This window comes from Lolium rigidum, chromosome 5, assembly GCF_022539505.1.
Source record: "Lolium rigidum isolate FL_2022 chromosome 5, APGP_CSIRO_Lrig_0.1, whole genome shotgun sequence".
NCBI lineage: Eukaryota > Viridiplantae > Streptophyta > Magnoliopsida > Poales > Poaceae > Lolium > Lolium rigidum.
In genome coordinates, this window is record NC_061512.1 from 171,454,074 (window position 1) to 171,481,955 (window position 27,882).

Sequence of the window (27,882 nt, forward strand, 5' to 3'; positions counted from 1 at the left end):
TGAATCCTTGATCAAAACTGCTTGTCAATACCTTCTGCTCCTTGTTGGGTTCGACAATCTTATTTATCGAAAGTACTACGATACACCCCCTATACTTGTGGGTCATTAAGGAGATACGCAAGATCAACTTTATGACGAAGTCCCGCTAGCTTCCAATTGAAGCCAGACTGCAGAGGTGACGAAGGTTCTACAGTGTGCAGACCAGCAGAGGTCAGCGCACACAAGACACAGGCAAGGACTTCTGGGGGTCAAGGCTACAGTCCAAGATCGGCTGATGTAAGCCAAGATTCTCCTTTTCCCCTAGTTCCTTCTCTTGTAAGCCTCCTCTCCACTATATAAGGAGAGGGGTAGCTCCCTTGCACGGGAGGTTCCTACTAGCTCGACGGTACATCCCACTTAGGGTTTTCTCCCTTTAGACATCATCTTCTACCTTTGGCCAAGAGCTGAAGAACACCATTGTAGTTCCCTGTTGAGCTCATATAGTACAGACATGCAGGAGTAGGGGTGTTACCTCCTCACGAGGGCCCTGAACCTGGGTAGATCGTGTGTCTCGTGTGTGTTTGTGTGAGTTTCTCCTTAATCTCCCCTCCTCCGGATCCCTCGGTGCACATTTAGCCCCAACATAAGCCTACCCATGGCATATGTATGTTCACCACGACGACAACATGAGAGAGAGATAGAACAAGCTACTTCCACAAACCCATATTCTAGGGATGGACTACTCCCTCTTCATCATGCAAATGAAGGATATGTTGGAGAGGTTGGAGTTGTGAAGCAGCAACGCTCTGATGGTGTTTCCCCACCAATATTCACTAGACCTCCTCTATTTTGTGTTTCGTGGTGTGCCATGCTTCCTGACCGCGAAGACGGTTGTATATATAGACATTTTTAGGTCAAGATGAGTCCAAGGGCACAAAGACCGACAACATCAGAGCTAGGATGGGGAAGTGGACCCCATGGTGCGCAGGGGGTATCACCCCACGCCATTTGCCCTCCTTTTGACCTCTGGCTGGCCCAGGTGGGGTTCAAGTGCACCAAGTATTTTTTCCAAAAAAATCGGTAGAAAACAAATCTTATGTCCTTCAGAGTACGTGAAGGTCCATGAAAGTCAAACTAGGTAAAATAGGGTTTTCCTGCCTACAGGGTTATAATACAAATAAAAGGGATATTTTAGAAAAATCCTCTAAATCATGATTATAACCACTTATACGAATCAATTATGATGGATTATGGCACAATAAACTACAAAGATCATAAATGCATTTTAGATGCATCAAATGTTTTTTCTTTCATGCTCCGCCTTGAGATTAGGCTGGACGTTGTTCCTCCGATAGATCATCAAATGTGATGATGTTATCGATGTTATTATCTTTAGGCTACGGATTGATTTTGTTCGAATGAGTCATAAATTTCTCCTTAGCCCACTTTAGATATGCTTTCCCCCAACATTTTAGATTCTTTTGGCAATGAGACTTGGTTGCTACCGAAAATCTGCAATTGTGCAAGGGAGGTACTATCCGTTGCAGTACTTGAGCAAGTCACATGAGCTCCTGTTGATTTTTCACTTATTTGGCTAAAACTATGGTGAAGGTGCGGAGCCGAATTATGGATATGACTAGTAGCATGTGGTGCTGAAAAATTACTAAATGAGGCACATCATATACTAAATGAGGCGCATCATATAATGGCTGAGATCCTTTGTCCACCGGCATGTGCGAAGGTGAATCAACATATTGCAAGTTATTTACCGGTGAATAAAAAGGTGAAACGTCCTCTTGCATGATATTGAAGTTTCTAACATTGGGTGTTTCATACTGATTAACCAAACTCATCATGCTATTCACCGGCATATGAACTTCTGGGGTTGCCGATATATGAGATCTCAAGTAAGTTTACATGTTACAAGTTGCTAAAATTATATGAAGTTCAAGCATGATAATTATTTTGCATCGGTTCTTGCATGTAGCTAGAACTAGGGTAGCCGATACAATACGCACATAAAGGGATCTAGCTGTTATTACTGTTCAGATAGGTCGACAAACTATTGTCGAAGCGAAATATTTGTACCAATAAATTACTTTTCAGATAATGCAGGTACTTAACGACCCTTAAAAATGACTATTAAACAATAAAGATCGGGAAGTTACTCTGGACGAAGTTGAAGATCTTCACGGATAAAATTGGTGCTGTTTTTTTTTTTTGCCAGAGCTGAGAATTTCTACTAATAAATTACTATAACAAGAAGTTATTAAGAAAATCACTGAAAAATTATGAAAACAATTTTGTCAAAAAATACCGGACCAAAGACATTGTTCACCGCGCATGAGCTCGCCAAACCCTTGTACAGTACTAGTAGCTTTCATTCACGACCTCCAACGTTGGCAAAATTTCAATCTCCCACTGCCCTGCGGGGCTCTGCGAGTCATTCCGGTGACGTGGCCATCCCAATCCCGGTTCCACGTCACAGAGACCCACTATCCATCGCTCGATCCAGATCCGACGGCCCACACGCCTCCTCGCCCGCACCCGGCCCCACCCGCAGCGACTGGAACCCGTGCTGGGCTTCGTCCCCATCCTCTTCAGATCTCTCAACTCCCCGCTATTAATTACCCACCTCTCTCTCTCTCCATCCCTCTCTCCGTAGCTTCCCTCTCGCCGCCCGTCTCCCTCCTCCCTCCCTAGGGTTCGACGCCCGCCCGCCCGCGGCGAACCTCCCGCCCACCTCGCCGGCGGCGTCCGCGGCCAGGTATCCCCCGCTCGTCCTCCCTCCGGATCTCGCGGCGATCCCGCGATCCCTGTCCCTTCCCGATTCGCGCGCAGATCTGTGTCGCGTGCCGCTGTTTCCCTGCTCGATCCGTGTCGGAATTCGCCTAGCGCTGAGCCGTGCATCCGTGCTTAGACTCTCGAGGTGATGCGGCCGGCTGGCTTGGTAGGTTGGTGAGCCGTCCAGATCCATGCGAATCTAGGATGCCGCGACCGTTGCATGGCTTGGCTGCGACGTTCGCCGGGGTCGTTTATTGACGGCGATATTTGGTCGGTGCGAATGATGCGATGTGATGTTTCGTTGGTGGATCTGTGCTTGATCTCGTGGAGTTTCCTTTTTTTATATATATATGGGTTTAAGCAAAGCGTTGGTTCTGGCAGCTGGCTTGTCGTGTAGTAGTTTGCAAGGAATACTAGCTAAATTGCTTTGCGATCCAACCTAGTTGACCCAATTAATATCCGAGAGTTGTAATTCAGACACTTTGTAGATAGGCCAGAGAATTTGTAAGCAGCTGTAAACTGTCTGTTCCCTTGTATTTGGCTTTGCGTAGCAACAACTGCTCGAATTGTTTGAACTGAAATATAGATGTCATCAAGTATTAATGAGAAAGTTAACAGTTTTTCATCTTATTGTGATACAAATGAGCTGAAATAGAACTCCTCACATTTTGAATGTAAGGAGCCTGGCTGATTTATGTGGCTAAGTTTCGTTTTGTTTTTATACATGTCTGCATGTCTAGCCAGGTTCACTTATGTGTAAGCCAAATGCGAATTGCTGTGGCATTTACTGTGTTATTCGATGTATCAGATTATCCATGTGAATTGCTGTACATAATGCTGATATGTTTTCTTTTGGTGGGCACAGAAAGATGGCTGGCGGCTTCCGCGTGCTGCATCTCGTCAGGCCCTTCTTGGCCTTCCTGCCGGAGGTGCAGAGTGCTGACAGGAAGATACCATTCAGGGAAAAAGTGATCTACACCGTCATTTCTCTCTTCATCTTCCTGGTGTGCAGTCAGCTCCCGCTCTATGGCATCCACTCAACTACTGGAGCAGATCCTTTCTACTGGATGCGTGTTATCCTTGCCTCAAACCGTGGTACTGTCATGGAGCTGGGTATTACCCCAATTGTCACATCTGGAATGGTCATGCAACTCCTGGTGGGATCCAAGATTATTGAAGTTGACAACAGTGTGAGAGAGGATCGTGCTCTCCTGTAAGTACTTGTTGAAATTTCATAATTATGTGGTTTAGTTTTCTTTTTGAAGTTATAAATGTTCATGAGTATTATTATGCCCATAGTCTCATTTACATGTAGTTTCTCATTTGCACACTGAATTATTGGCAGTGAATGCAAAGCTTGCTCATTCATGTCATAATATATCCAGTATTATTCTGATGAATGCTCTACTTCTTTACTCAGGAATGGTGCACAGAAGTTGCTTGGCATCCTGATTGCCATTGGGGAAGCTGTGGCGTATGTTCTGTCTGGAATGTATGGCAGTGTGAGCCAACTTGGAACTGGCAATGCTATTCTCATTATCCTTCAGCTTTTCTTTGCTGGCATCATTGTCATCTGTCTAGATGAACTTCTCCAGAAGGGCTATGGTTTGGGTTCTGGCATTTCTCTGTTCATTGCTACCAACATCTGGTAAGCAATACTGAACTTCCTTTTTCTTACTTGTTGATGTGTTACTCCATTGCAAGTTGGCTTATGGTAAATTTGTTGTTATGTAGTGAGAATATCATCTGGAAGGCGTTTAGCCCCACAACCATCAACAGTGGACGTGGTGCTGAATTTGAAGGGGCTGTCATTGCATTGTTCCATCTGTTGATTACTCGATCTGATAAAGTCCGCGCCCTACGAGAGGCTTTCTACCGTCAGAATCTGCCAAATGTGACCAATTTGCTCGCCACTGTCTTGGTCTTCCTCATAGTTATCTATTTCCAAGGCTTTCGTGTTGTGCTTCCAGTGAGATCAAAGAATGCTCGTGGGCAGCAAGGCTCATACCCCATCAAGCTGTTCTACACTTCCAACATGCCCATCATTCTGCACTCTGCACTGATTACCAACCTGTACTTCATTTCCCAGGTACAGGATTCAGTTTGAGAGCTGTACCAATTATTGTAATCACTTGCATGCATGGTTAGGTGCTGACTTGTTTTAATTGTTTATTGCAGCTTCTGTACAGGAAGTACAGTGGAAATTTCCTGGTTAACCTTCTCGGTATATGGAAGGAGTCTGAATATTCTGGTCATTCTATCCCCGTTGGTGGTCTTGCTTACTATGTGACTGCACCATCCAGGTGAATAATTAATTTGTTTCTTGGCACCTTGTGGTTCCATTTTGTTGTCCTAGGTTATACTTACCATGTTGTGTAAACTGCAGTTTGGCTGATATCCTGGCGAATCCATTCCATGCATTGTTCTATGTGGTCTTTATGCTGTCAGCATGTGCTCTCTTCTCAAAAACATGGATTGAAGTTTCTGGTTCATCGGCCAAGGATGTTGCTAAGCAGCTCAAGGTAAACAAAGTGCATATGCAGTATTTGTCTTGTCTAGTTGCTATTCCTTTTTGCATGTATGATGTATCATATCTCACAAGTCATAATAATATTATGCGCGTCACATGTGTAATTTCATGTAAGGTGGCAAGTTTTCAAATTCTGAAATCTGTGCATATAGAACTCCAAATATTTGTATGATACTATGCAAGTTTAAACATCAGTTTTCAAATTCTGAAATCTGTGCTTATAGAACTCCAAATATCTGTATGATACTATGCAAGTTTAAACATCAATTATTTTGGTATATGATCCAGTAATAAGACATTATTGTCTGTCTGTAGAACTAGTTTGTTTTTCTGTAGGACATCAAAAGTTGCTCAGTTCAATTGTATTTTGCTAATATAGACACAAGTGTTAAATTGTGGTGTTTTGTTGTCTGTTTTTGGTGATGTAGTCCAGCTTGCAAAAAACTTGTATTTAATCGTTGTGTAATTGAACAGGAACAACAAATGGTGATGCCAGGGCATCGTGAGTCAAACTTGCAGAAGGAATTGAACAGATACATCCCTACTGCTGCTGCATTTGGTGGAGTATGCATTGGGGCGTTGACTGTTCTGGCTGATTTCATGGGTGCTATCGGTTCAGGAACCGGTATACTGCTGGCCGTTACCATCATCTACCAATACTTCGAGACCTTTGAGAAGGAAAGAGCGACAGAGCTTGGTTTCTTTGGTTTTTGATTCATAGCTTTGGGGGCATGTTATGGCTGCAGCTCAGTCTTCTTGACGGTCTTAGTACTTCTTGGCTGGCTGTTGTGGTTGTAACTGGAGATCTTAAATTATGTTTAGGCTGCCCGACTTATTTACAGTTGAGAAATTTGTAGATGCTGCGTGCATTCTCAGGCCAGTTTGGTGGCGGACCTGTCCAAGGACGGACATGGCCACCATCGACCATCTTTGTAGCCTTCTCATGTCTTTTGACTATAGCAACTGAATGTTTTGGGATCAATTTAGTTATCCAGAGCTGAGTATATGTTTCTTTTTTGCTTGTGACCCTTGTTAATCTCTCTGATACATTGAACTATGAAGTAATGCAGTTTTTTTGCGATTTGCAAGACACCTGTGATATTTATCTCATGTTCTGAACATTGTTGTTGCTCTTTGCTCTTATCTGGTTTCGTTTTTCTTTTCAACATTTAGCTGTTGTCACATTGAGGTGATGTCCTTTAGATGAACGAACAGTCAAATGTAACCACCATGTAAATAAAAAGAAATAAAAGAGTCAAGTACTTGAGCAATTAATTAAGAGCCTTACTAATCACGGAGCACTTCAGAGCCTATATAGACTTTTTGCTACAGTAATAAGAGTCAAGTACTTGAGCAATTAATTAAAAGCCTTACTAATCAGAGAGCACTTCAGAGCCTATATAGACTTTTTGCTACTGTAATATTCATCCGTCCAAAAAAAGGATGTTTCAATTTTATCAAAATTGGGATGTATATACTAAATTGGGTCTAGATACATCCAAATTTAGTAAAACTTAAGACATCTCTTTATGGACGGAGGGAGTAATACTTACCTAACTTTTGCACTTTTCATAGGAAAATTTCCAGTGGGACGCATCACGTGTAGCTGAAGTTGTGCTCCCTCAGTGCTAAAATAAATGTCTTAGTTTGGGAGTAAAAATTGTTGACACTTATTTTAGAGCAGAGAAAGTACTAAATCAGTAACTTAGAGGAAGTACTCGCTCTACTCCCATGAAACATGTCTTAGATTAGTAACTATATACAGGACGAGATTGGTGCACATGGGCCCTGTTTCTTTAAAAAAATAAAAAATCATATTTTTAAGCTTCAAAAAAAATCCGAAAATAAATCTGTATATAGTCAATGTTGTATCCACAAACTTGTAAAATATCAACTTCGAATACTTTATATTCTGATCTACACAAAAATGACAAAAGTGTAGATCTGAGTAGTCATTTTCAAATCTCTAAAACCATATCAGATTTTGTCATTCTTGTCTAGCACAAAATAAAACGAATTTAGGGTTGAGATTTTACATGACTGTGAGATGTATCATTGAAAGTCCCCAAAATTATTTTCAGATTTTTTGGTAAGTTGTAAAAGTATCTTTTAATTTTTTTAAATGGCAAGAGCACTGGAGCTCGGGAGTCAAAAACACTTTTTGCTATGTACATCAAAATTTAGATACCAATGCCGTTGCTTTTTCAATACTATACCCTCCATCTCATGAAGCTTATCTTAAATTTGTCTAAATTTAGATGTATTCACACACTAAATAATGTCTAAATGTATCTAAATTTAGATAAATATAAGTTAACTTTCACAGGATAGAGGGAGAGGTAGTATGATACTAGCATGTTGCAGTTATATTTAATTGTTTTCCAACAGGTGATTAAAATAACATGAGGTGTCACCGCATTCTTACAAAGTTGAAGCAGAAGCATAATAATATAACATTCTGGTCAAAATGTCTGAATGACACATATCTCCACATCGAAATAACCTCCCGTTAACATTTTTTCCACTATCTATCCTCGAGCTACAGATGATCTTTCACCAAGCGAAGAACCTAGCTCACACGATCAAGCCGTCAACTTATCCTTGCCACGTGATCTAACGTTCTTGGCGACCTCAACGATCTCATCAATCTGGTTTTCCACCAGCTCATTCAGCTGCTCCTCCTGAGTCTTGAGATCTTCTGGCTGCTGCTCGACCGTCTGATCATCTGAGTCTGCACCCTCCTTTGTCCAGTACACAGCAAATGATGATTCCTCATCAAAACTAGTTGCCATTTGGACAAGCCGCTTCCCGTTGGTTCCAGAGGCACCACCAAGCAACTCGCCCTTGGTGCGGTCGTAGATGCAGGCCCTGAAGTTGTCAATGCACTTGCGGTCCTCGGAATCAAGGTGTACATAGATCAGGATCTCCCAGCACCGCAGGAACTGCTTCTTGTTGATCTTCAGCTTCAGTCGTACAGTCTCAGCCAGGTCAGTCGGTGGAGCCATTGTCAAACTGCCGGTCCTTTTTGACAGGTTGGTCCCCTCCAGGGACAAGATCATGTCACCAAGAGCAGGCTTGATTGGCTCAAAGGTGAGAAGACGGAGACAGTCGATGGACGAACGTACATACTGCAGATAATCAGAAGGGTCTTCTATGGTTACATCATATATGTTCTCAGATTCCGCGATGGAATTGATGGACTCGAGAAGACAACGCCCATAGCCTTCACCCTGATAAGGTGGCAAGACCAGTATCTGTGAAAGCAAAAGTGACATATCAGCAGAACATCCAAAGCAGGACAACCACTTTACTTCCCAAAAATAAGCTTATGCAATTATGTTGAAGTAGGTCAAACATCTGATGTAACAGAATATATAAGCTTGCTTCAAAGAAAATGACTACATATATAACAGAAATAGTGCAGACACATGAAATAGACAGTTCAAGATGCAATAGGGGTCCAACCTGACTTATACGCAAGCGCGTGCTCTCAGGGTAACGATAAAAATGATGGAAGGCTGCAAAGCCTAGTAACTGATATTCTGAAGCAGATGACTCCAGTGCTGCCTTCTTCACTACAAGGAGCATTTCCCATCCATGTTCTGTGATATCTATAGGTGTGGAACCTAGAGTGCAATGGTGTTAGAAGAAGGCTCCAAACTGATTTGACCACTATACTCTAAACCTTTCAGTTACCTTCAACCAGAAGCAGAACAAGTGATATCAGACGGGAATAAAGAAATGCAGCAGCACCTTGGAGTTCAACTCGAACAATCTAGAAACAAAAAAGCAGATCAAACTCAGGACAAAAGCAGCCCTAAATGAGTATGTTAATATCTCAAATAAAACAAAAGGAGGATGGCAACAGTTTGAATGCAACTAGTTTAGATCTAAACCAGATATCCACACAGAATTCTGAAACTGGAGAAGTAATATTCTCACAATCACATGAACATTTACTCTGCAGAAGCATCAATGCAAAACTGCATCTTAATATACTAAGTAATAGATCTTGATAGGTAAACATCTCTTTAAAGAACTTCATTTATGAGCTAAGTTTAAGAACCAAGTCAACAAAATGTCATCAATCAAATCACTCATCTGGCAGTTCAAAAAGAATACCTACCTCAACTGCCAAATCATCTTCGTCCGAGGCATAATGTTTAATAGGGGTACCATTCTTCACAACATCACTGCACAGATGAAAAAATAAGTCCCACCCTGACTCCAGAAGTAATACAGAAATGCAGCTGTTGGGATCTGTAAATAAAGGTACCTTATATAGTCACATTCCTTTGAGAATGTTTCCAGAAATTCATCCTTTTCTACTAGGTTTTCCCCAAAAATGTTCTGTCAAAAAGAGCAAATGAATATTACAAAGTCATGCATGTGGAAGTTTCTTCCATTGAAAGGCATTCTACACAAATAGACCTTTACCTGAAGGACAGGTTTTAGATCTGTGATTCCTTTCCCTCCCTGAAAGAAATTAATCAATTATATGTTATTTGATGGCTTGAGAAAAGCAGGATATGGTTAGTTAGTTACCATTACTGACAAAATAAATGTGAAGTTCCAGACTCAAGATTAAGTCGGATAACAGTATACACTATACAGAATCATTAGTGTAAGAAATTAAAGTTGTCATGCTGATGGTTAGTGGTTAAACAAGATGAGTGCTATGAAAAAACAAGATTTCTATTTTAGCAAACTCATGTAAAAACGCATGGCAAATGCACGCAATTAAAAGTGGCAACAACAAAATATCTACATGATATTTCACAATGTTTGCAAGTGGAAATTATCGAAGAGGTGGTGCCAGCTATAAACATTTAAATGATTAACCACATCATGCTAATATGCTATTTGTGATAGGAAGCATATTTTAGCAATAAAAACCAAATGCTTAATGTTTATATTATAACAAATGGTTACCACTAACCATACTACATGCATATAAATAAGAAACAGATTGCAACAAACAGTAATCACGAGCGTAACAAAAAAGTAGAGATTATCCGTAGTTCTGTGCAGACAAAGTTAAGATTCAGGACACGTGAACGTAAAATAGTCTCATAATATCACAACAGAATAACCAATACTTGTAGAAATAAATTTTAGAAAAACAAGTACTCACGTCAGATGTTTCCTTGAATGAAATCTCAGCATACGCATGCAATGATATAGCACTTATCCATACGTTGATCTGCACCAATTGAGATATCAGACATAAACAAGGATTCCATATTGCAAATAACAAGCGTGTCAAAGATACAAACAGGAATAAAAGAACGCAGGAGTTGTAGAGCCTGTTATTTCATCATTAAAATTATCTACGGAAAGATAATAAATCTACTAATTTGTTTTCTACCTTGAGATCTGTGTAGCCATATATCTTGCCATCTTCACCAAAGAAATGATTTAGGTCAAATGGCTCTAGAGAAATGCTGTCTTCTGAGCCCACATCATCAGAATTTCTTGCTGCGGTGATGCCAACAGCAAAATACATCAAAAAAGTGAAGACCACAGATAACTGTATTATATGTTCATTGAGTTCCGTTCCAGAACTGACAGGTATAATTGTTTGCTTACAGTTAATTAAAACTTGTAACTAAGCATGAACGGCGCATAATTTAGCATTATGTTACATAATTCTTCTTTACACTATGTCATGTTTTCACCTCAACTTTTGGTACACTAAGATTCTGTTATTACTTATAACTCTACTCCAAGTATGTATCTTTCTCTTATGTGGCAATAGACCAATATAGTTATTGCTACAAATTTCCAGCTGCAATTCCCTGTTATATAAGCTAGTGCAGATTTGCACAACAGAAACTTCGAAAAAATATTAATGGCTGCAACCGAAATATTTCAGATTAGATAAGACTAGGAAGGCAATTCCATACCAATAAACACTTGCATGCAATCATTTGCCTCAGTTCCAGCATCTGCAGAACATATATAAAGATATTACGTTAAATTTGGTCATGTACCTACGCAAAAAAAGATTACATAAAGCAGCAAAACAAATGGCAGAAGATTAACACATTTACATCATAAACAACACAGGCAAACCACAGCTCTACAAGGCCAACAGAATTTGGAAAGAGTTACTGTCCTCGCTGTTTCTACAGGCCAATTTATTGAACCTCTCATCAGCACAATTAACAAATCAAGCAGTCGGCGATTCCGTAAGCAAACTAGCGAAGATACAAAAGTTCTCTCTGAAATGCAGTGAGCATCTTAATCCTTCCACATGATGCAAGTAACCGTGCAAAAATAACCAGATCAACAGCTCCACAAGTAAGCACCAAGCAATGTGCACTTGTGAAGTACCCGTATCGGTACTGGCCACACAGAACTCTCCGATGCCAAAACTAAATATGCTGGCAAAATCACAACCCCTGATGCCTAACACAGAACATTTCAAGAAAATCGCACACTTGATCCTGCCCAGCAAGGGAAGGCCACTCCGTCTGAACCCGACGGAGCACGAATCCGGCAGCAGGAACACCTCAGGTCGAGACCACCTCCGCCTCAGATCAGTGGCCCCCGCGTGCGCCTCTACGCCAAACCCCGCCGCAACGAGCCTACGCGAGAGCCTCTCAGGATCTAACGATACACTCGCAGGACCACCAGCCGCAGCCGCAGCCGCAGCCTAAGCGAAACTAAATCTACGAATCGAGAGAGGAGGCGGGGAAGGCCGGGGTTGGGTACCGATGCCGGCGAAGCCCACGCGGCGGCGCTTGTTGGCGTCGGCGGCGGTGGCGGCGGCGCTCCCCTTCTGCTTGAGCGCCATGGGTAGTCTGGTCTGGTCGGGTCGATCTGGTGGCGGGGGCGGGGGCGGGCTAGGGTTTGGGGTTTTGAGGGAGGAGAAGAGGCGGGAGATGGGGGAAGGGGGAGGCGGGAAATGGGGAATTGCTGCGGGGAGGGAAGGGAGTGGTGAGTCTTGTCTTGTGAGCGACAAGTGAGGCTATCCAGGGGTACAATAGGAATTCTTTCTTCTTCCAACTCCTTATCAAGGACAGATTGGTAGCCTGCAACTCTAGCCGTCCGATCTTGGATGGACGGCCCACATTGAAGGAGAGATCTGCCAGCTTAGACCGTGTTCGGTTAATCCCCGCGTCAAGCGGATTGAAGTATATTGGAGGAATTTAGGCTTGCAAGGGATTTAGTACCTCTTTAATCCCCTTCAGTCCATCAAAAATCTCACCTAAAAGAACAAGGCCTTAACAATATCGGGTCTAGTACTGCCACCGGCTGCCACCACTGCCACCGGTGAGGTAGGCATGAGGCTACTATGAACGAGAGTGCTTGTGGGCTTTTGGCGGTCTCTGTGACCTTTTGACGTGGTGACCTCTCGCATCGGTTGATCCGCGATTCGTGGTGCGTGTCCGGGGGCATGCATCCTCATTATGGTGGCAGACAATTGGCACTGCACGATGACCATGGTCATCGCTACTATACCTCCTTACCGGGTTCCAATGGTATAATTTTTGTGGCATATGCCTCATATATTGTTGGCCAAATTAATAGCTAAAGTTTTTCTCAATGTGCGCATTACCCTAATTTACCGGTATGAAGGTAATAGCACGGTGATGTGTGAGTGGTTGCCTTCGGGTTTGTCTCCGGGTACATATGCCGTGGATGAGTTGGAGTATATTGAGATCGAGAGTCCATAGCAATGTGCACTCTCTTCTGATTTGTGATCTCGCAGCGGATCTCTTACATCAATGGGAAGGTCTGGCACCTCGATGTCGGCTCTTTGCCACCTGGAGTTGACTAGTGCAACAACCACTTCTTCGGTCAAACATATATCATGTATGATCGGGGTGTCATTGCCCCACTCATCCTAGATATACCTTGGCTAGACCTTGACATGAGAATTTTATGCCTTCAGTCACCCTAGATATACCTCGGCTAGACCTAGATATGAGTTTTTTTTTTTGCCTTCAGAAATCCTTGAAAGGCGATGAAATGTGTCCCGACGGATCCCGTGGTGAGTTTTGTGATTTTACATTGCTAAGTGGTCCACGTGCGCCAACAAGTGTTCAACGTTGTCAAAGCTGGGTGGTATGAAAATGCCGGCTCGACAAGAGGTGGTGGGGTGTGGTGTGTGTGTGTGTTGGGGGGGGGGGGGGTGCTATTAAAAAAAATCCTATGTTTGACTTCCGTTGGTTGTATATGTCAATGACACATCATTCCCTTGTTGGCATTGATGGATTTGCTCTTTTGGGATGAAAATCCACCATCTGTTCTTCATTAGTTAGATCCAATATTTTCGTTATCCAGGGGACTTAACAGCAGTGGTCAAGAAACAACCATTTTTGCAACAAAAACCCAACTTGTCCTTCAAACTAGAACGATTAACCCCTCAACTTGAGATTCTCTCCTACTATAAGTAGAGCTACACTATGAGCAACGTTAATGCAGATTATCATAGCATACACCTCACTCGAACAATCGTGTATTTTCAGTCGTTGGCTGTCGTCTCTACTTGTTTGGATCATCTGAGCAACCAAAGAACAATCAAGATAATCCCTCCATCCCACAAAATTGTCTCAGCTTTGTTAAAATTTAGATGTATCTAATTACTAGACAGTGTCTACATACATCCAATTTTTGACAAAGTTGAGACACTTTTTGACAAAGTTGAGACACTTTTGGTGGGATTGTTATTTTTTCAAGCACGCCAAACCTTATTTTTATTCACACAATGTCTCGTGTAGCCCAAAAAAACTCTTCCTTGGTGGCAGCGCTCAACAACCCAAACTGGCGATAGAGAGAATGCCACGTAATTAACAAACCTACTCCCTTCGTCTGGAAGTAAGTGACTCTAATTTATCGAGATACGCATGTATTTGTCGAGACGTGTTGGGTCACGACATAGAGAAGTACACTACTGTAACACAAGCTGCACGACGACGAGACAAAACCACCAGGCATGGGAGCAGAATACACTCTGTTTTGCTTCTTGAACATGACAGTCATAGGACAGGAAAAAGTGAACATTTTACCCGTCTGGTTAAGCAGAGCTAATTGAAGAGCTTATATAAGGAGATAAAAAAAAGCAACTAGCGTAACTTTCACTCACAGATGACGTCATTTCCTTGCATAGATGTCTACAATCCGAAGGGTCTATAACTGCCAATATATGTTGTAAGAAACAGCAATACGGAACGATCATCTCACAGTAACCTCTCTAGTTGCAACATATGAAACAGAAGGAAAGCTTCGGTTTGTAAATCATCAACAAATAATCATCCCAAAAAATACATACTATCTACTCTCTCAGTCCTGTAGTATAAGATGTTATTACAACCAATATAGGAGCATATTGGTTGTAATAACATCATATTATGAGACAAAGGGAGTACATCTCAAGATCAGCCCCTGAGGCACCAGCACTAAGTCAGCGAGAGAATTTTATACACAGGTTTTCTATTGTCACCAGGACTCAGACAAAAATGAACAGTCAGTTCCTCAAGTCCCTAGTACTGTCATCATCACTACGAAAGAACAGGATTTATACATCTTTCACATCTTTATAGCCAAAGCCAGCTACATCTTTTACTGTAAAAAAGAATGAGAACAGAAAACAGTAATCCTGTGGAAAACAACAAAATTTCTCTACTGTTATTTCAAGTCATTGTTGTTACTCATGATTATTGTAGTACCACATTGAAGATAAATGCATACGAGAAAACAACTGCAATTTTCTGAAGGTAAATATTACATTAAAGTATTCAAGACATTTCAAAAGTCACCATTCAAAAGTGATAAAGCATATACATATATGCATGTAGGCAGCAAAGCCTGCGTCTCGGTGCGTTGATACTTGATAGGAAGAAAAACTCACAAGCCTAAGAATAGGCAAATACAACCCAAGACCCAAGACAACGACGCATGGTCACTGACGAGCATTACAAAGGATGTGAACAAGCTGCAGGAGAATGACTTTTAGGGTGGCTTTGAAATAGCGATATAAATCATGATAAACGTCTTGAACAAAATAATGGCTAATTTGTCTATTAGTATAAACATTCACTATGAGACAGTAGAGGCATCAAGAGCTAAAGCGGACCTTCAGTACCCTGTCCATCAGATTGGCTGGTTACAATTCGAAGTTGGTCAATTCCCATAAGATATGGATGGTGATCAAGTACTAGATAATAACTGCATCTTTTGTAAGCTTTGTTATAGTATTTGGAGATTTTCTACCCACAATCCTAGCTCAAGCAAACCTTACTGTACACACTTCATCTGATATGGCTGAAACTATTAAACATTCCAGTGCGTACAGTCTTGGCTGCAGGTTTCAGTGCTTCAGAAGTTCCAAATACATTCCAGAACCTTAGAGTCTCATCTGCTGCGACAGAGGCTACCGTGCTGCCATCAGGGCTCTGCAACAAACACAAAATATAACAAGGAATCATTCATCAACAGCATAAGCAAGCAATCATCATCACTATACTGTGCCACCAGAGAGAGAAATACCTGTGCCAAGCAGAGGACACGAGAAGTGTGACCTTCAAGTTCAGCCAATTTAACCATTGATGGGTATTTCCATAAAATGAGTGGTTTTTGTATAAAACCACAAGCACTCAGTAGCTCTTTCTCATTCTTATTCCAGATTAGTGCACATACTTGGGCTCCAGTATCAACAGAATTCAAACATAAACCTGTGTGCGTGTTCCAGAATTTGATGCATCTATCATTTCCACCACCACCAGAGGCAAGTAAGTTGCTCTGAAATGGACACCAGGCAAGAGCTTTCACTGCAGACAAGTGGTCATTAAACCTGTGAAGCCATCTAGTATGACCCAGTGATGGATTAGAAGATGCCATCGATGCATCCCATATGTGCACTAGGTTGTCGTTTCCACCACTTGCCAATTGCTGACAAGATCCTGACCATCTCAACCCGCACACCTCAGCTTCATGCCCTCGGTATGTCTGAACAATATGAGATCTCATCCTGACATCGTTGTTCACGATCTTGCCATCCATTCCACCGGTTGTCAGGATGTTACTGTTCCATGCCAGCGAACCAACCCTTGATTCATGGACACCTTGGAGTGTTCTCAGCTGCAAAATTTATGAGATGTATTTGTATCAGTATGAGCTGATGTGTGTACAATGCAGTACAAGTGATGTTGTTTACAATGCAGTACAAGTGTTGTATCAGTATGAGCTGACCTTGCGACTAGAGCTCGCGTCCCAGAGCTGGATGTCAGAAGAGTTTAGGCCAATGGCAATATGTTGTCCCTCACAGGACCAGCTGACACTAGTGATGGGACCATTGTCATCGTCAACAGTCACAAGCTCAGAAGTTGAGCTATCAGATGAATTCCACAAGTACAAGGTATTCTCAAGGGCAATGGACACCACATTTTTGCTTCCCCAATCCAACACGTTAAGATAGTAATCATCAACCACTCCAGGGGCATCTAGCGTCCTCTCAGCAAACTGAAAAAGTAGGCAATCTAAGCACAATGTAACAAATAGAATAATGGTACTTGCCTGAAGAGACAGAAGGCAGAAGGTCCACAAACAGCAACACAATTTGCATACCTTTGGAATCTTTCGGTGCTGTTTAGCAGGATTGATCTGACTGGAAGTCTGAGTTTCGGCTGAAATCTGCTGCAGCATCCCTTGAGGCTCTGGTGGCTTGTTCCTGAAGGCAAGAATCCTGGTTCTGCCGCCCAGGAATTTCTCAGCTAGAAGCCTCCTGTATGCTTGTTTAGCTGGTGGTACCATGCTTTCATTTTCCTGGTCCTTCTTAGGTTCCGTAAGGAGGTAATATGCCATGTCCATGTCCATTGCTGATCTATCTGGTATGAATCTGTCACCCTAAAATTATAAAGGTTCATACACAAATTAGACATGTTATTTTTTTCAAATGTTAGTGTAAAATCAGACAATTACTCAGAAAGCTAAGAATCATTACACCTGGTATATTTCAGTGATGTGTTTGCTGGAAGTTGGTACATAAAAGAGGCAAAGTTTTATTTACGACCCGAAGGAAATGAGGTGTGATTACATGACATGATACCGTCGGAGTTTTCCAGAGCAGGCAACTGCGACACAAATACATAACGATTCATACTGATTCTAATGTGAAGTAACCAAGCTCAAAGTAAGAACTGTAGAGGAAAACAGATAAAAACAGTGCATTCAACATGTAAGTGCAGCAACATATATATTAAGAAGTATACAATAGATATTAATGTATGCATAAAATTGTATCAAATATAAACACCACAGTGCTAACGTAACAGACAACCAATTCATGTTTGAAATGAAGAGCACAGGAGAACAAACTAAAGTTTATGAAGGATTAATCTTTCGCAACCGAATGCACTGAACCAATGCATTGTTTATATTTGACATACCAAGGGCTGAAAAAAGCACATTCAATAGTTTCTTATTGATGATACCAACACCAATGAGACCTAAAGGAAGTAGTCACTCTGATCCAAATTACTTGTAATCTGTGACAAGTAATTTGGATCAGAGGGAGTATTGCATTTTTAAAGCAGTACAGGTAGATCTTCAGAAATAGTTATCAAACACCAAATGGGGCCAATTAAAACTAGGAACTAATCAAGAAATCATACTGACCTTTTATAAAAATATAATCAAAATATTTTGCGATGTTTGCATTTCAAAAGGTAACCATTTTAGCATTTCCGTTCTTTGTACATCCTTGCGTTTTTATTCTCTTTTGGACCCAATCTTACGGGGTCGTCTTGTATATGTTAACTATTTGTCTTGCATTATATGACGCAGGGAATGTTCTACCTTTTTGCACAAAAGGAATTAAATTTTGAACAGAAAATTACAGTTTATAAATGATTCATTCCTTCTCAAAAAAATATACGAATTAACCATCTAGGGCTGAAATAAAGAGCCTCTTTACATAAACACTAGTATGCGTAATGCCGTGTGGTCCACTATCATACAGTTTCAATAGGTTTTTGGTAAAAATACCAATACGGATTAGATCTAATATTATGGATTGTTTCCAGCGAACAAATCAAGAGATCACGCTGAGCTTTACAACGGTGAAATCACATGCGTTGTGTTTCAAGAAGAAACCCTTTCAGAAAATGCCCTGAGCATAAACACAAATAGTTTGGTTCAGAAGGAGGAGACGCACTTCTTACCAATCAACACCTGTCCCATACAACAAAAGAAAAGAAGTTCCTTGGAATTCATAACTTCTAACTCACCCATAGCCTGGATACGATCACACGTTTCCTAAATTAGCCTCTAATCGGGCCATTTGCTCTAGAACATCAAGAACCATCAAATATTAATTTCTAGCGAACAAATCAAGAAATCACGCTGAGGTTTACAACTGTGAAATCACATAGCGTTGTGTTTCAAGAAGAGACCCTTTCAGGAAAAGTCCTGAGCAAGAAACTGCATAAACACAAATAGTTTTGTTCGGAAGGAAGAATCGTACTACTACTTCTTACCAATCACCACGTGTCCCATAATAACAAAAGAAAAACATTCCTTGGCATTCATAACTGCTAACTCATCCATATCTTGGATACAATCACACATTTCCTAAATTAGCCACTAACCGGACCATTTGCTCTAGAACATCAAGAACCACCAAATATTTCTTTCGGAAATTACCAAATATTTCGTCAATAACCGGCTAATCATGGATAACTAGGACGCAAGCACGGGATCCCTATCAAGAACGAGCGAGCGAGCGCACAGCAACCATCGGGGAATCGGACAAACGAAGCAACCAAGAATATCCCCAAGAATCGGAGGAAAGAAGGCAAGAAAATGGGGGTTTTCGCGGCAAATCATGTAGCACAGCAACCATCGGGGAATCGGACAAACGAAGCAACCAAGAATATCCCCAAGAATCGGAGGAAAGAAGGCAAGAAAAGGGGGTTTTCGCGGCAACTCACGTAGCACTTGGTGGACGGGTTCTTGGAGTTGGTGCAGAGGGACGGCATGTACGGCCTACTCGGGCCGGCGGATCCAGGCGCAGGCGGAAGAATCTCCGGCCGGCGGCGTCTCGGCGGCCGGGACGAGCTGCAGCCCGCCGCCTCCATGGGCGAGGGAGAAAAACGAGAAATTCCCCCGACGGATCAGACAACCAGCAGCCCAGCGGGATGCAAGAATTGATCCGAGGAAATTGAGAGAGTCGAGCGTGTTGGAGTGCGGAGGCGATCGATGTGGGTTGCGAGGCACGGAGGAATTCGCCGGCGGCGAGGTTTTGGGAAGGATTGGGGGGCGTTTGGTGTTCGGCAGATTTTCCTTTTTTTCCTGACTGAAAAACTTCGGCGGATTTTGTTGGGGGTATTTTAGGAATAGGAACCCTGCGTGTCCTTCGGCTCGAAGAGAACCCTTAACGGCTAGTGCAGCTTCCTATTCTGAATTGAACCGCCATTCATTTCATTTTATAATAACAATATTATAAAATGGTCCGCAATTACACGTATATAAACTTAATGTATGTTCAAAAAAACTTACTATTAATGTCCTAAAAACACTTACAATTAATAGCAGAACGGGAGGGGTCGAGATTTTTTTCTTCCAACCAAGCCGCCCCTTTTCCATTAAGATCGCTCAATGGATCTACCTGTCGTGACTCGTGAGTCACCTATGTCGCACACCTTGGGAGGCTCGGTAAACCCGCCGACAGGACCTCATCCCCTGGTGCTCCTCCGTTGTTGTCGCTGACCTCGCCGCGTCGGTGGCGGCCCTGGCCTTCGAAGGTGGTGCGGGAGATCTCGCAGTGGACGCTACGCGCGGTTGGGCTCCTCTCTCGCGGCGGTTGTTCGTGTTGTCGCAGCGACGAGCTGCAAAACCCTTGGCATGGCGTTGTGTGGACGGCTTAGTAGTGATCGCCGAAGCGGTGCGGCAGGTGGCGACAACGGCCCTTTGGAGCGGTTGCTGGCATCGATGGTGCGGCCAAGTCCCGATCTGGGCCCGTGATGGGCCGAGCGGGCCCTGGTTGTGCGTGGCAGTTGCTCCCGTGCATCACCCCGTCTTGGTGATGTACGCGGCGGTGTTGCCCTGCTGCCGCGTGGCTTAGCTTGCTAGGCTGCAGCGCGGTAGCGTTCAGCCTATTCGTTGGCATGTTGTGTCGGCTATAGGGGAACGCACTATTGCGGCTGTGCATGCAGCTTACCTGCAGCACCTGGACAAGCTCCTCCGCTGTCGGAGGTGGCATCTTCCTCCACCGGAGGTGGTCGGAGGCTGGTTGGTGGTGGCGGGCGGCAGCGTGGGGGCCGTTCGATCTGCCTAATAAAGGTGGTTGTCCTAGGGTTCTTGATGTCTACGGGAGCTTCTATTCTTGTAGACAGTGTTGGGCCTCCAAGAGCAGAGGTTTGTAGAACAGCAGCAAGTTTCCCTTAAGTGGATCACCCAAGGTTTATCGATCTCAGGGAGGAAGAGGTCAAAGATATCCCTCTCAAGCAACCCTGCAACCACAAAGCAAGAAGTCTCTTGTGTCCCCAACACACCTAATACACTTGTCGGATGTAAAGGTGCACTAGTTCGGCGAAGAGATAGTGAGATGCAAGTAATATGGATGAGTATGAGTGGTAATAGCAATCTGAATAAAATATGGCAGCGAGTAAACATGCAACAAAACGAGTAAACAAACGGAGATTCGATGCTTGGAAGCAAGGCCTAGGGATCCCGCTTTCACTAGTGGACACTCTCAACAATGATCACATAATAGGACTACTCTACACCCTCTTGTTGGATGATGAACACCACTAAGCGTGTAGGATTACACGAACCCTCAATGCCGGAGTTAACAAGCTCCACAATATTCAATGTTCATATTTAAATAACCTTAGAGTGTAAGATAGATCAACACAATCACACCAAGAACTAACATAGCATGCACACTTGTCACCATCTGTTATCACCGAGAATTTGACCGAGTCGAGAGGTGGGCCGCGATCAAGATGGACTTGAAGATATATATATAGAAGAAATACGTGAATCGGCCTTACATGCAAAGTTTGGGCTAGTTTGCCCTTGTATCTGTAACATATTAGATTACGTGTCGGTTAGGAGTTAGAGTTTTTTCCTCGTGCACGGTTAGGTGCACGCCTGAATTAGAAAGTCCCTTGGACTATAAATATGTATCTAGGGTTTATGAAATAAACAACAACCAACGTTCAACACAAACAAATCTCGGTGCATCGCCAACTCCTTCGTCTCGAGGGTTTCTCCGGTAAGCACCATGCTGCCTAGATCGCATCTTGGCAGCACAAGCCTACCCACGTTGTTCATGCGTTGCTCGTGCTGAAGCCTTTTTGATGGCGAGCAACGTAGTTATCTTAGATGTGTTTGGGTTAGCATTGTTCTTCGTATCATATGCTTTCGTAATGCAACCCTTGCACGTCTAGCCGCCCTTACACCTATTTTAGGTGTAGGGGCGGCACCCGCTTGATCATAGTTTAGTAGATCCGATCCGTTACGGTTGCTCCTTGTTCATCAAGGATTAGTTTAACATCCGCAATAGTTAGGCCTTACAAAGGGTTGGAGGATCCAGCGGCGTGTAGGGTGGAGTTTGCTAGCCCTAGACGGGACGTTCTGGGGATCAACCTCGTGTTGGTTTTTAGGCCCTGTCTAGGATCGGCTTACGGTCACCGTGCGCGAGCGCGAGGCCCAATCGTGAGTAGTATGATCCGATTATGCGGTGAAAACCCTAAATCGTCGTAGATCGCATTAACTTTATCTTGATCAAGCAGGACCACCATATATTCGGACACCTTGTACGAATCATGGGTGGATCGGCTCTTTGAGCCGATTCACGGGATAACTCGAGAGCCGATCGAGGCTCGTATTTAACATTTACGTGTATGCCATGCAGGAAACTAAACGAGGCATCATCCAACACCTTCCCGACCGGGTATAGGTCGGGTGGCACGCCCTTGCGATAGCATCGGACGTGTGACCAGGGAGGCTTTGCGGGCCGTCGCTGCGAGGGACCGGGGCCAGCCGCAGCCCTAGTTGTTCCCGGCTCTCTTGTGTTGCCGAGTCACTGCCCGCCGGTGGGTTTCGACGCCAACACATTCCGGCACGCCCGGTGGGACAACCTTCGACATCCACCACATCGCCATCTACATCCGAGATGGCGGAAAGCACTCCGGTCAAGTACGAGGATCCGCTCGATGAGCTCAAGAAGAAACATGACGAGATCAAGGCAACCCTCGAAGCCGAACTCATCGGCTCTTTTCACGGAACCCGCTCCCATGGCGTCGGGTGGAAGGGGTTCACACTGAAGGCGTACTCGATGGAGTGGACCTGTCCGCCCCATCGGAAGAACGCACCAGGTCGGCTGCGTCGGGAGATCAACTACATGGTGGCTCATTCGCTGCACCGCCACTCGAGAGCACTGGTGAACACTTTGGAGCGTGTCGCTCTGCGTGTGGTCCAGGAAATCATGAGCCACCGGTATTCTCCGTCGGGACCAGCTCTAGGGACTTACAAAGGAGAGATGCCACTCCAGTCCCATCCTCCTCTGCCGTTCGCATGGGCAGCACCAGAAGTGCCGAACTCATCGGCATACGTCGTCTACAAGATTGGTGGTGATCCTAGTGACTACCAATTCCTACCTGAGGCGCCCAAGGAGATCCCGCACGGATACGCGTGCGCATACGTACCAGATCGCAATACCTGGGCACTCTCGAACCAGGTTGCAACAGCAGGGGCCTCTGGAACAGCGGGAGGAACGTCGGGAGCCGACCTTGAAAAGCAAGCGTGGTTAGCTAAGTACGCCACTCCGACAAACCTCCGAGCCCAGCTCCTGCGGTTGGCTTAGAACCGGAAAAACAAGCATGGCTGGTCAAGTATGCCACCCCAGCGAATCTTCAGGGTTCGACACCCTCAGCCATCACCGCGGATCAGATTTGTACAATTCTGAAAGATCAGTTTGGCATGATGCCGAAAAGGAAGACGTTCGGCTATACCAAGCCGTACCCCAACGACTACGAATTGATCCCGCTACCACCCAAATATCGGCTCCCGGACTTCACAAAGTTTAGTGGATCAGATGGTTCCAGCTCCATCGAGCATGTGAGCCGATATTTGGCACGGCTGGGCACGATCTCAGCATCGGACGAGTTGCGTGTGAGGTTCTTCGCACGGTCCCTCACAGGATCGGCTTTCGGGTGGTACACATCACGCCACCGAACTCCATCCGGACTTGGAAGCGGTTGGAAGAGCGGTTCCATGAGCGAGTATCACTCGGAGGCTTCCGAGGCTGGCATCGCCGATCTAGCACAAGTACGACGAAGCGCGGGGAGACAGGTGTCGAGTACATCCAGCGCTTCGGGACCATTAGGAACCGATGCTTTTCGGTTCACGTAAGTGAAAAAGAAGCGATCGAGTTGGCGGTGGTGGGTCTCTCATCATCGATCAAGGACGTGGCCTCCCAAGCGAGACTACCCTTCATTGGCGCACATGGTGCGAAGGCTGTCGGCATATGAACGGCGCCACCCGGATGTTTACCAGGACAAGTTCAAGCGTGCGGTGACCCTGGTTGAGGCAGACGAGGATGAAGGTGCTGCGGGAGATCGAGAGGTAGCAGTGGCTGAATGGACTCGAGCGGCAGGCCCCGTGTCCTGCAAATGGGTGAAGCCACAAGGCCCTCCAAAAAGGGTTCGACTTCGACGTGACCAAAACTGAGCAGATTTTCGATCTCTTACTCACGGAGAAGCATATAAAGGTACCCGAAGGCCACAAGATCCCCACGGTGCAGGAGCTGAACGGAAAGCCATACTGCAAGTGGCATAACACGTTCACCCACACCACCAACGACTGCCGGGTGTGGCGGCAGCAGATCCAAATGGCGATAGAAAATGGACGGCTAATTTTCAACCAGTACGCCATGAAAGTCGACACACACCCCTTCCCCGCCGTGAACATGGTGGAGTATACTTACCATGGAGGGTGCCAGCCAGGTCTCTCGTGCAATATCAACATGGTAGAGCTTGGGCACCACTCTGGTAAGGACGGAGATGAGGGCAGCTGCTCTCATAGCAAAGATACAGAGGAAGCCGCTCCACGCGATCGGCTCCGCCAAGACGGCAAGCGCTACGTTACGAGAGGGAGAAGTGAAAAACATAAGATATCAGCGACCTCTCTCCGATCACCTCCTCAACAAGTATGTGAGTCGAGTATGACCAACGCCGGCGATACGGCGATGATGATGAAAGAGATCGTCCGGCTAGAGAAGCCGAGAAGACATCGTCGGCACGATCGCGATGAGGAGGAGCACGAGCGCCGTGCCAAGGAAAAGTCGGGGAGCGAGACGACGAGGACAGGCACTGGGACTGTCCCTTCTTCACTGGGATTCAGGAATGAGCCGATTACCCACAATCGGCAACTGCCCAGAATGCAACCAGAAGAAGAAGGAGACAGCCGACGTGTCCGTGTTCAAGCGCCTATGGCCTCTCCCGCCACAAAGCAAACGTGCTGAGTTCCCTCGGTTAGAAGATCTCGAGGATTCAGAAGATCTCGGCGAAGAAGAAGACAGGTACCACCGACCAAGGTGGTGCCCTGATGGGCTCAGCCGTTCCCAAAAGCGCAGGGTTCAGCGATTGCGCGGCCTAGAGGAAGCCGAAAGGCTATACTTGCATACACTGAGGAAGGCACGACCTGATCCGGCCGCGAAAGTCCAGCGAACCCTGGATGAAGAGGGTCGTCCACGGAAAATGGAGTGGCGCCCCAAGCAAAGGAAAGCCGATGATGAAACATCGGCCGGCACAAACATGGTGCTCGTCCTTCCGACGAAGCTTAGTGCTCCACGATTACACGATGCACTCGAGGTGGACGACAGCAAGCGCACCAACATGATAAAGTCAGAGATTGGGCTGGTTTTATCCACTGGCCTAACCATGTGACTGGAGCAAATCAATGAGCAAACGTGGTGAGGCTGATCCTTGTGATCGGCCCCAAAAAGTTTATGGAGGAACATTACAAAACCTTCATCGAACAAGCAACGTGGAGGCCGATTCCAGCAATCGGCCAAAATTATCCCGACCTTCCATTCTGTTTGGGTTCAACATTTGATCCAACAGGGAATACCTAAAAAGCCGATACCATCAATTCTCTTGACCGAATCGGCTCGGGGGGCACCCAGGTGGATGAAACACGAAGATATGCAGTGGGAGTGTCTTGCAAGTGCCCAGCAACCCAAGATATTCTTTGATGATGGGTATTGAGGTATGGGGGCCGATACCATCAATTCTCTTGACCGAATCGGCTCGGGGGGCACCCAGGTGGATGAAACACGAAGATATGCAGTGGGAGTGTCTTGCAAGTGCCCAGCAACCCAAGATATTCTTTGATGATGGGTATTGAGGTATGGGGGCCGATACATAAATCGGCCGTAAAAAATTCAAAAATTTTTAAGCACAGCCGATGCAGCAGACATCGACTTAAGGATATAAAGCTGATGCGTGGCCATCGACTCAAGAGGTATAACTGTTACAACCAGAGGGTCAATGGAGCAGGAGGCAGGCCACGAAGAGAGACTCTAATGGAAGAACTCCTCAATGGAGTGGTTTAAGGACTCAGATCCTCTCTTCAAGAACAATGCCAAGAGCAGCATGGATGTGCAGATCAGGCTAAGGGTGGATTGCCTCAGATCCACCGAAAGAAAAGAGCCGATCTGACCTGCAAAGACAAAGAAGTGGACTGAAGAAGCTCGGGGGGCAGCTCACCCTAAAGGTTCTCTGCTCTGGAGAGCCGATTTTGTTGGGAATCGGCTGGCTCTGCATGATAGTTCTCTCAGACATGACCTAGCCCAGGTCTATTTGTCTGAATGGCATGCCCTCGTCTCTGTTTCGCCTTGACTGAAACTCGGGGGGCAGCTGGCCTGGTGGGTGCTCTGTTTTTGAAAGCCGATTGGGTGGCCATCGGCTAGTCCTGCGCCGCAATTTTCGTCAAGGGTGGTGATCCGACGGAACTCAAATTCATTGTTCGAAAGGATGAAGGATAGTTCATGAAGACTTGATGCGCTGACATCGGCTTATTGAGTTTTGACCAAGATTCCAGTCACCCCGTGGTCGAAGAGATGAAGGGCGGATTATGAGAGACCGATGCGTTGCCATCGGCTCATTGAGAATCGGTTTAAAAGAAATCGGCAAGATTAAATTGGGGAAACTTCTTCATTAATAAACATGATTTCTTACAAAGGAAGAGCCGATTGCTCAAAGAAGGAAGAACAAAAGAAGGGTCTATTGACCAATCTACTACTGCTAGGCCTACACTAGTAGATCCTAATCTACGGGCCATCGCTGCCCTCGTCGTCATCCTCGGAACTCTCATCGGCACTGCTGCCGATGGGCTCCTCGTCGCTACTCCCGTAGCCCTCTACGGGAGCTTCATCCCCGTCTTCATCGTCGCTGCTGTCGTCGTCCCACCACATGCGGAGGCGTTTCGCCGGCGGGTAGCCCTCGAGGGAGTCGTCGTCGTCGTCGTCTTCCTCTTCCTCTTCTTCGAGAGGTGGGGCAGCCGTCCCGGGGAACCTGGTCATCCTCGCTTTCCGACTCCGGTTCCCCGACGGCAAGGAACTGAAGATCTTCATCCCCGCTGGTCAGGGACTGGTCGTCTTCGGACCAGATGGAGGAGGCGTGGTCTTCCAAGTCCCATTTTTCTGGGGCGCGGATGTCCGGCGGCGTCTCGCGGGAAGAGGAGGACCCGTAGGAAAGCTCGGAGGAGGAGGAGGAGGAAGAAGACATGGTGGCACAGGAGGGTTTTTGGTGCTAATGCGAGGAGGACGAAGAAGGAGCGAGCTGTTTAGAACGGTTAAATAAAAGGGATATGAGGGAGATTCAATGCCACAGCAGTTTCCGAGGAGATGATGCCCAACAGGAAAATTTTGCGGCCACGTGGAGAAGTGGAAGGGGCAAGGCATCATGATGAAGGATTCTGCGGCGGTTTCTGCTCTGCCACGACATGACCCAACGAAAGAAAAGCGTAATGATTTTGGAAATGTCATTTCCAAAACCAGGGGGGCATGTGTTATCACCAGAATTTGACCGAGTTAGAGGTGGGCCGCGATCAAGATGGACTTGAAGATATATATATAGAAGAAATACGTGAATCGGCCTTACATGCAAAGTTTGGGCTAGTTTGCCCTTGTATCTGTAACATATTAGATTACGTGTCGGTTAGGAGTTAGAGTTTTTCCTCGTGCACGGTTAGGTGCACGCCTGAATTAGAAAGTCCCTTGGACTATAAATATGTATCTAGGGTTTATGAAATAAACAACAACCAACGTTCAACACAAACAAATCTCGGTGCATCGCCAACTCCTTCGTCTCGAGGGTTTCTCCGGTAAGCACCATGCTGCCTAGATCGCATCTTGCGATCTAGGCAGACTAAGCCTACCCACGTTGTTCATGCGTTGCTCGTGCTGAAGCCTTTTTGATGGCGAGCAACGTAGTTATCTTAGATGTGTTTGGGTTAGCATTGTTCTTCGTATCATATGCTTTCGTAATGCAACCCTTGCACGTCTAGCCGCCCTTACACCTATTTTAGGTGTAGGGGCGGCACCCCGCTTGATCATAGTTTAGTAGATCCGA

General features: G+C 45.0%; 3 protein-coding genes across 3 annotated transcripts; 1 reads left to right on the forward strand and 2 right to left on the reverse strand.

Moving 5' to 3' along the window:
• Nucleotides 1-2,669: 2,669 nt before the first annotated feature.
• LOC124651651 (protein transport protein Sec61 subunit alpha-like) lies at nucleotides 2,670-6,314 on the forward strand. The gene is made up of 7 exons (XM_047190692.1): nucleotides 2,670-2,746; nucleotides 3,629-3,976; nucleotides 4,184-4,411; nucleotides 4,498-4,852; nucleotides 4,942-5,066; nucleotides 5,150-5,285; nucleotides 5,768-6,314. Exons 2-7 carry the CDS (start codon nucleotides 3,633-3,635, stop codon nucleotides 6,005-6,007), a joined length of 1,428 nt encoding a protein of 475 aa, XP_047046648.1. The 5' UTR covers nucleotides 2,670-2,746; nucleotides 3,629-3,632; the 3' UTR covers nucleotides 6,008-6,314.
• A 1,472-nt stretch (nucleotides 6,315-7,786) lies between these two features.
• On the reverse strand, nucleotides 7,787-12,092 carry LOC124653514 (probable histone acetyltransferase type B catalytic subunit). The gene is made up of 10 exons (XM_047192568.1): nucleotides 12,011-12,092; nucleotides 11,200-11,241; nucleotides 10,662-10,771; nucleotides 10,428-10,496; nucleotides 9,731-9,769; nucleotides 9,570-9,643; nucleotides 9,420-9,486; nucleotides 8,990-9,068; nucleotides 8,759-8,919; nucleotides 7,787-8,547 (listed from the first exon to the last, which is right to left on the reverse strand). Exons 1-10 carry the CDS (start codon nucleotides 12,090-12,092, stop codon nucleotides 7,876-7,878), a joined length of 1,395 nt encoding a protein of 464 aa, XP_047048524.1. The 3' UTR covers nucleotides 7,787-7,875.
• Nucleotides 12,093-15,259: 3,167 nt separating this feature from the next.
• LOC124655113 (cell division cycle 20.2, cofactor of APC complex-like) lies at nucleotides 15,260-19,598 on the reverse strand. The gene is made up of 5 exons (XM_047194070.1): nucleotides 19,231-19,598; nucleotides 16,868-17,146; nucleotides 16,493-16,762; nucleotides 15,791-16,381; nucleotides 15,260-15,696 (listed from the first exon to the last, which is right to left on the reverse strand). Exons 1-5 carry the CDS (start codon nucleotides 19,375-19,377, stop codon nucleotides 15,553-15,555), a joined length of 1,431 nt encoding a protein of 476 aa, XP_047050026.1. The 5' UTR covers nucleotides 19,378-19,598; the 3' UTR covers nucleotides 15,260-15,552.
• Between the last annotated feature and the right edge of the window lie 8,284 nt (nucleotides 19,599-27,882).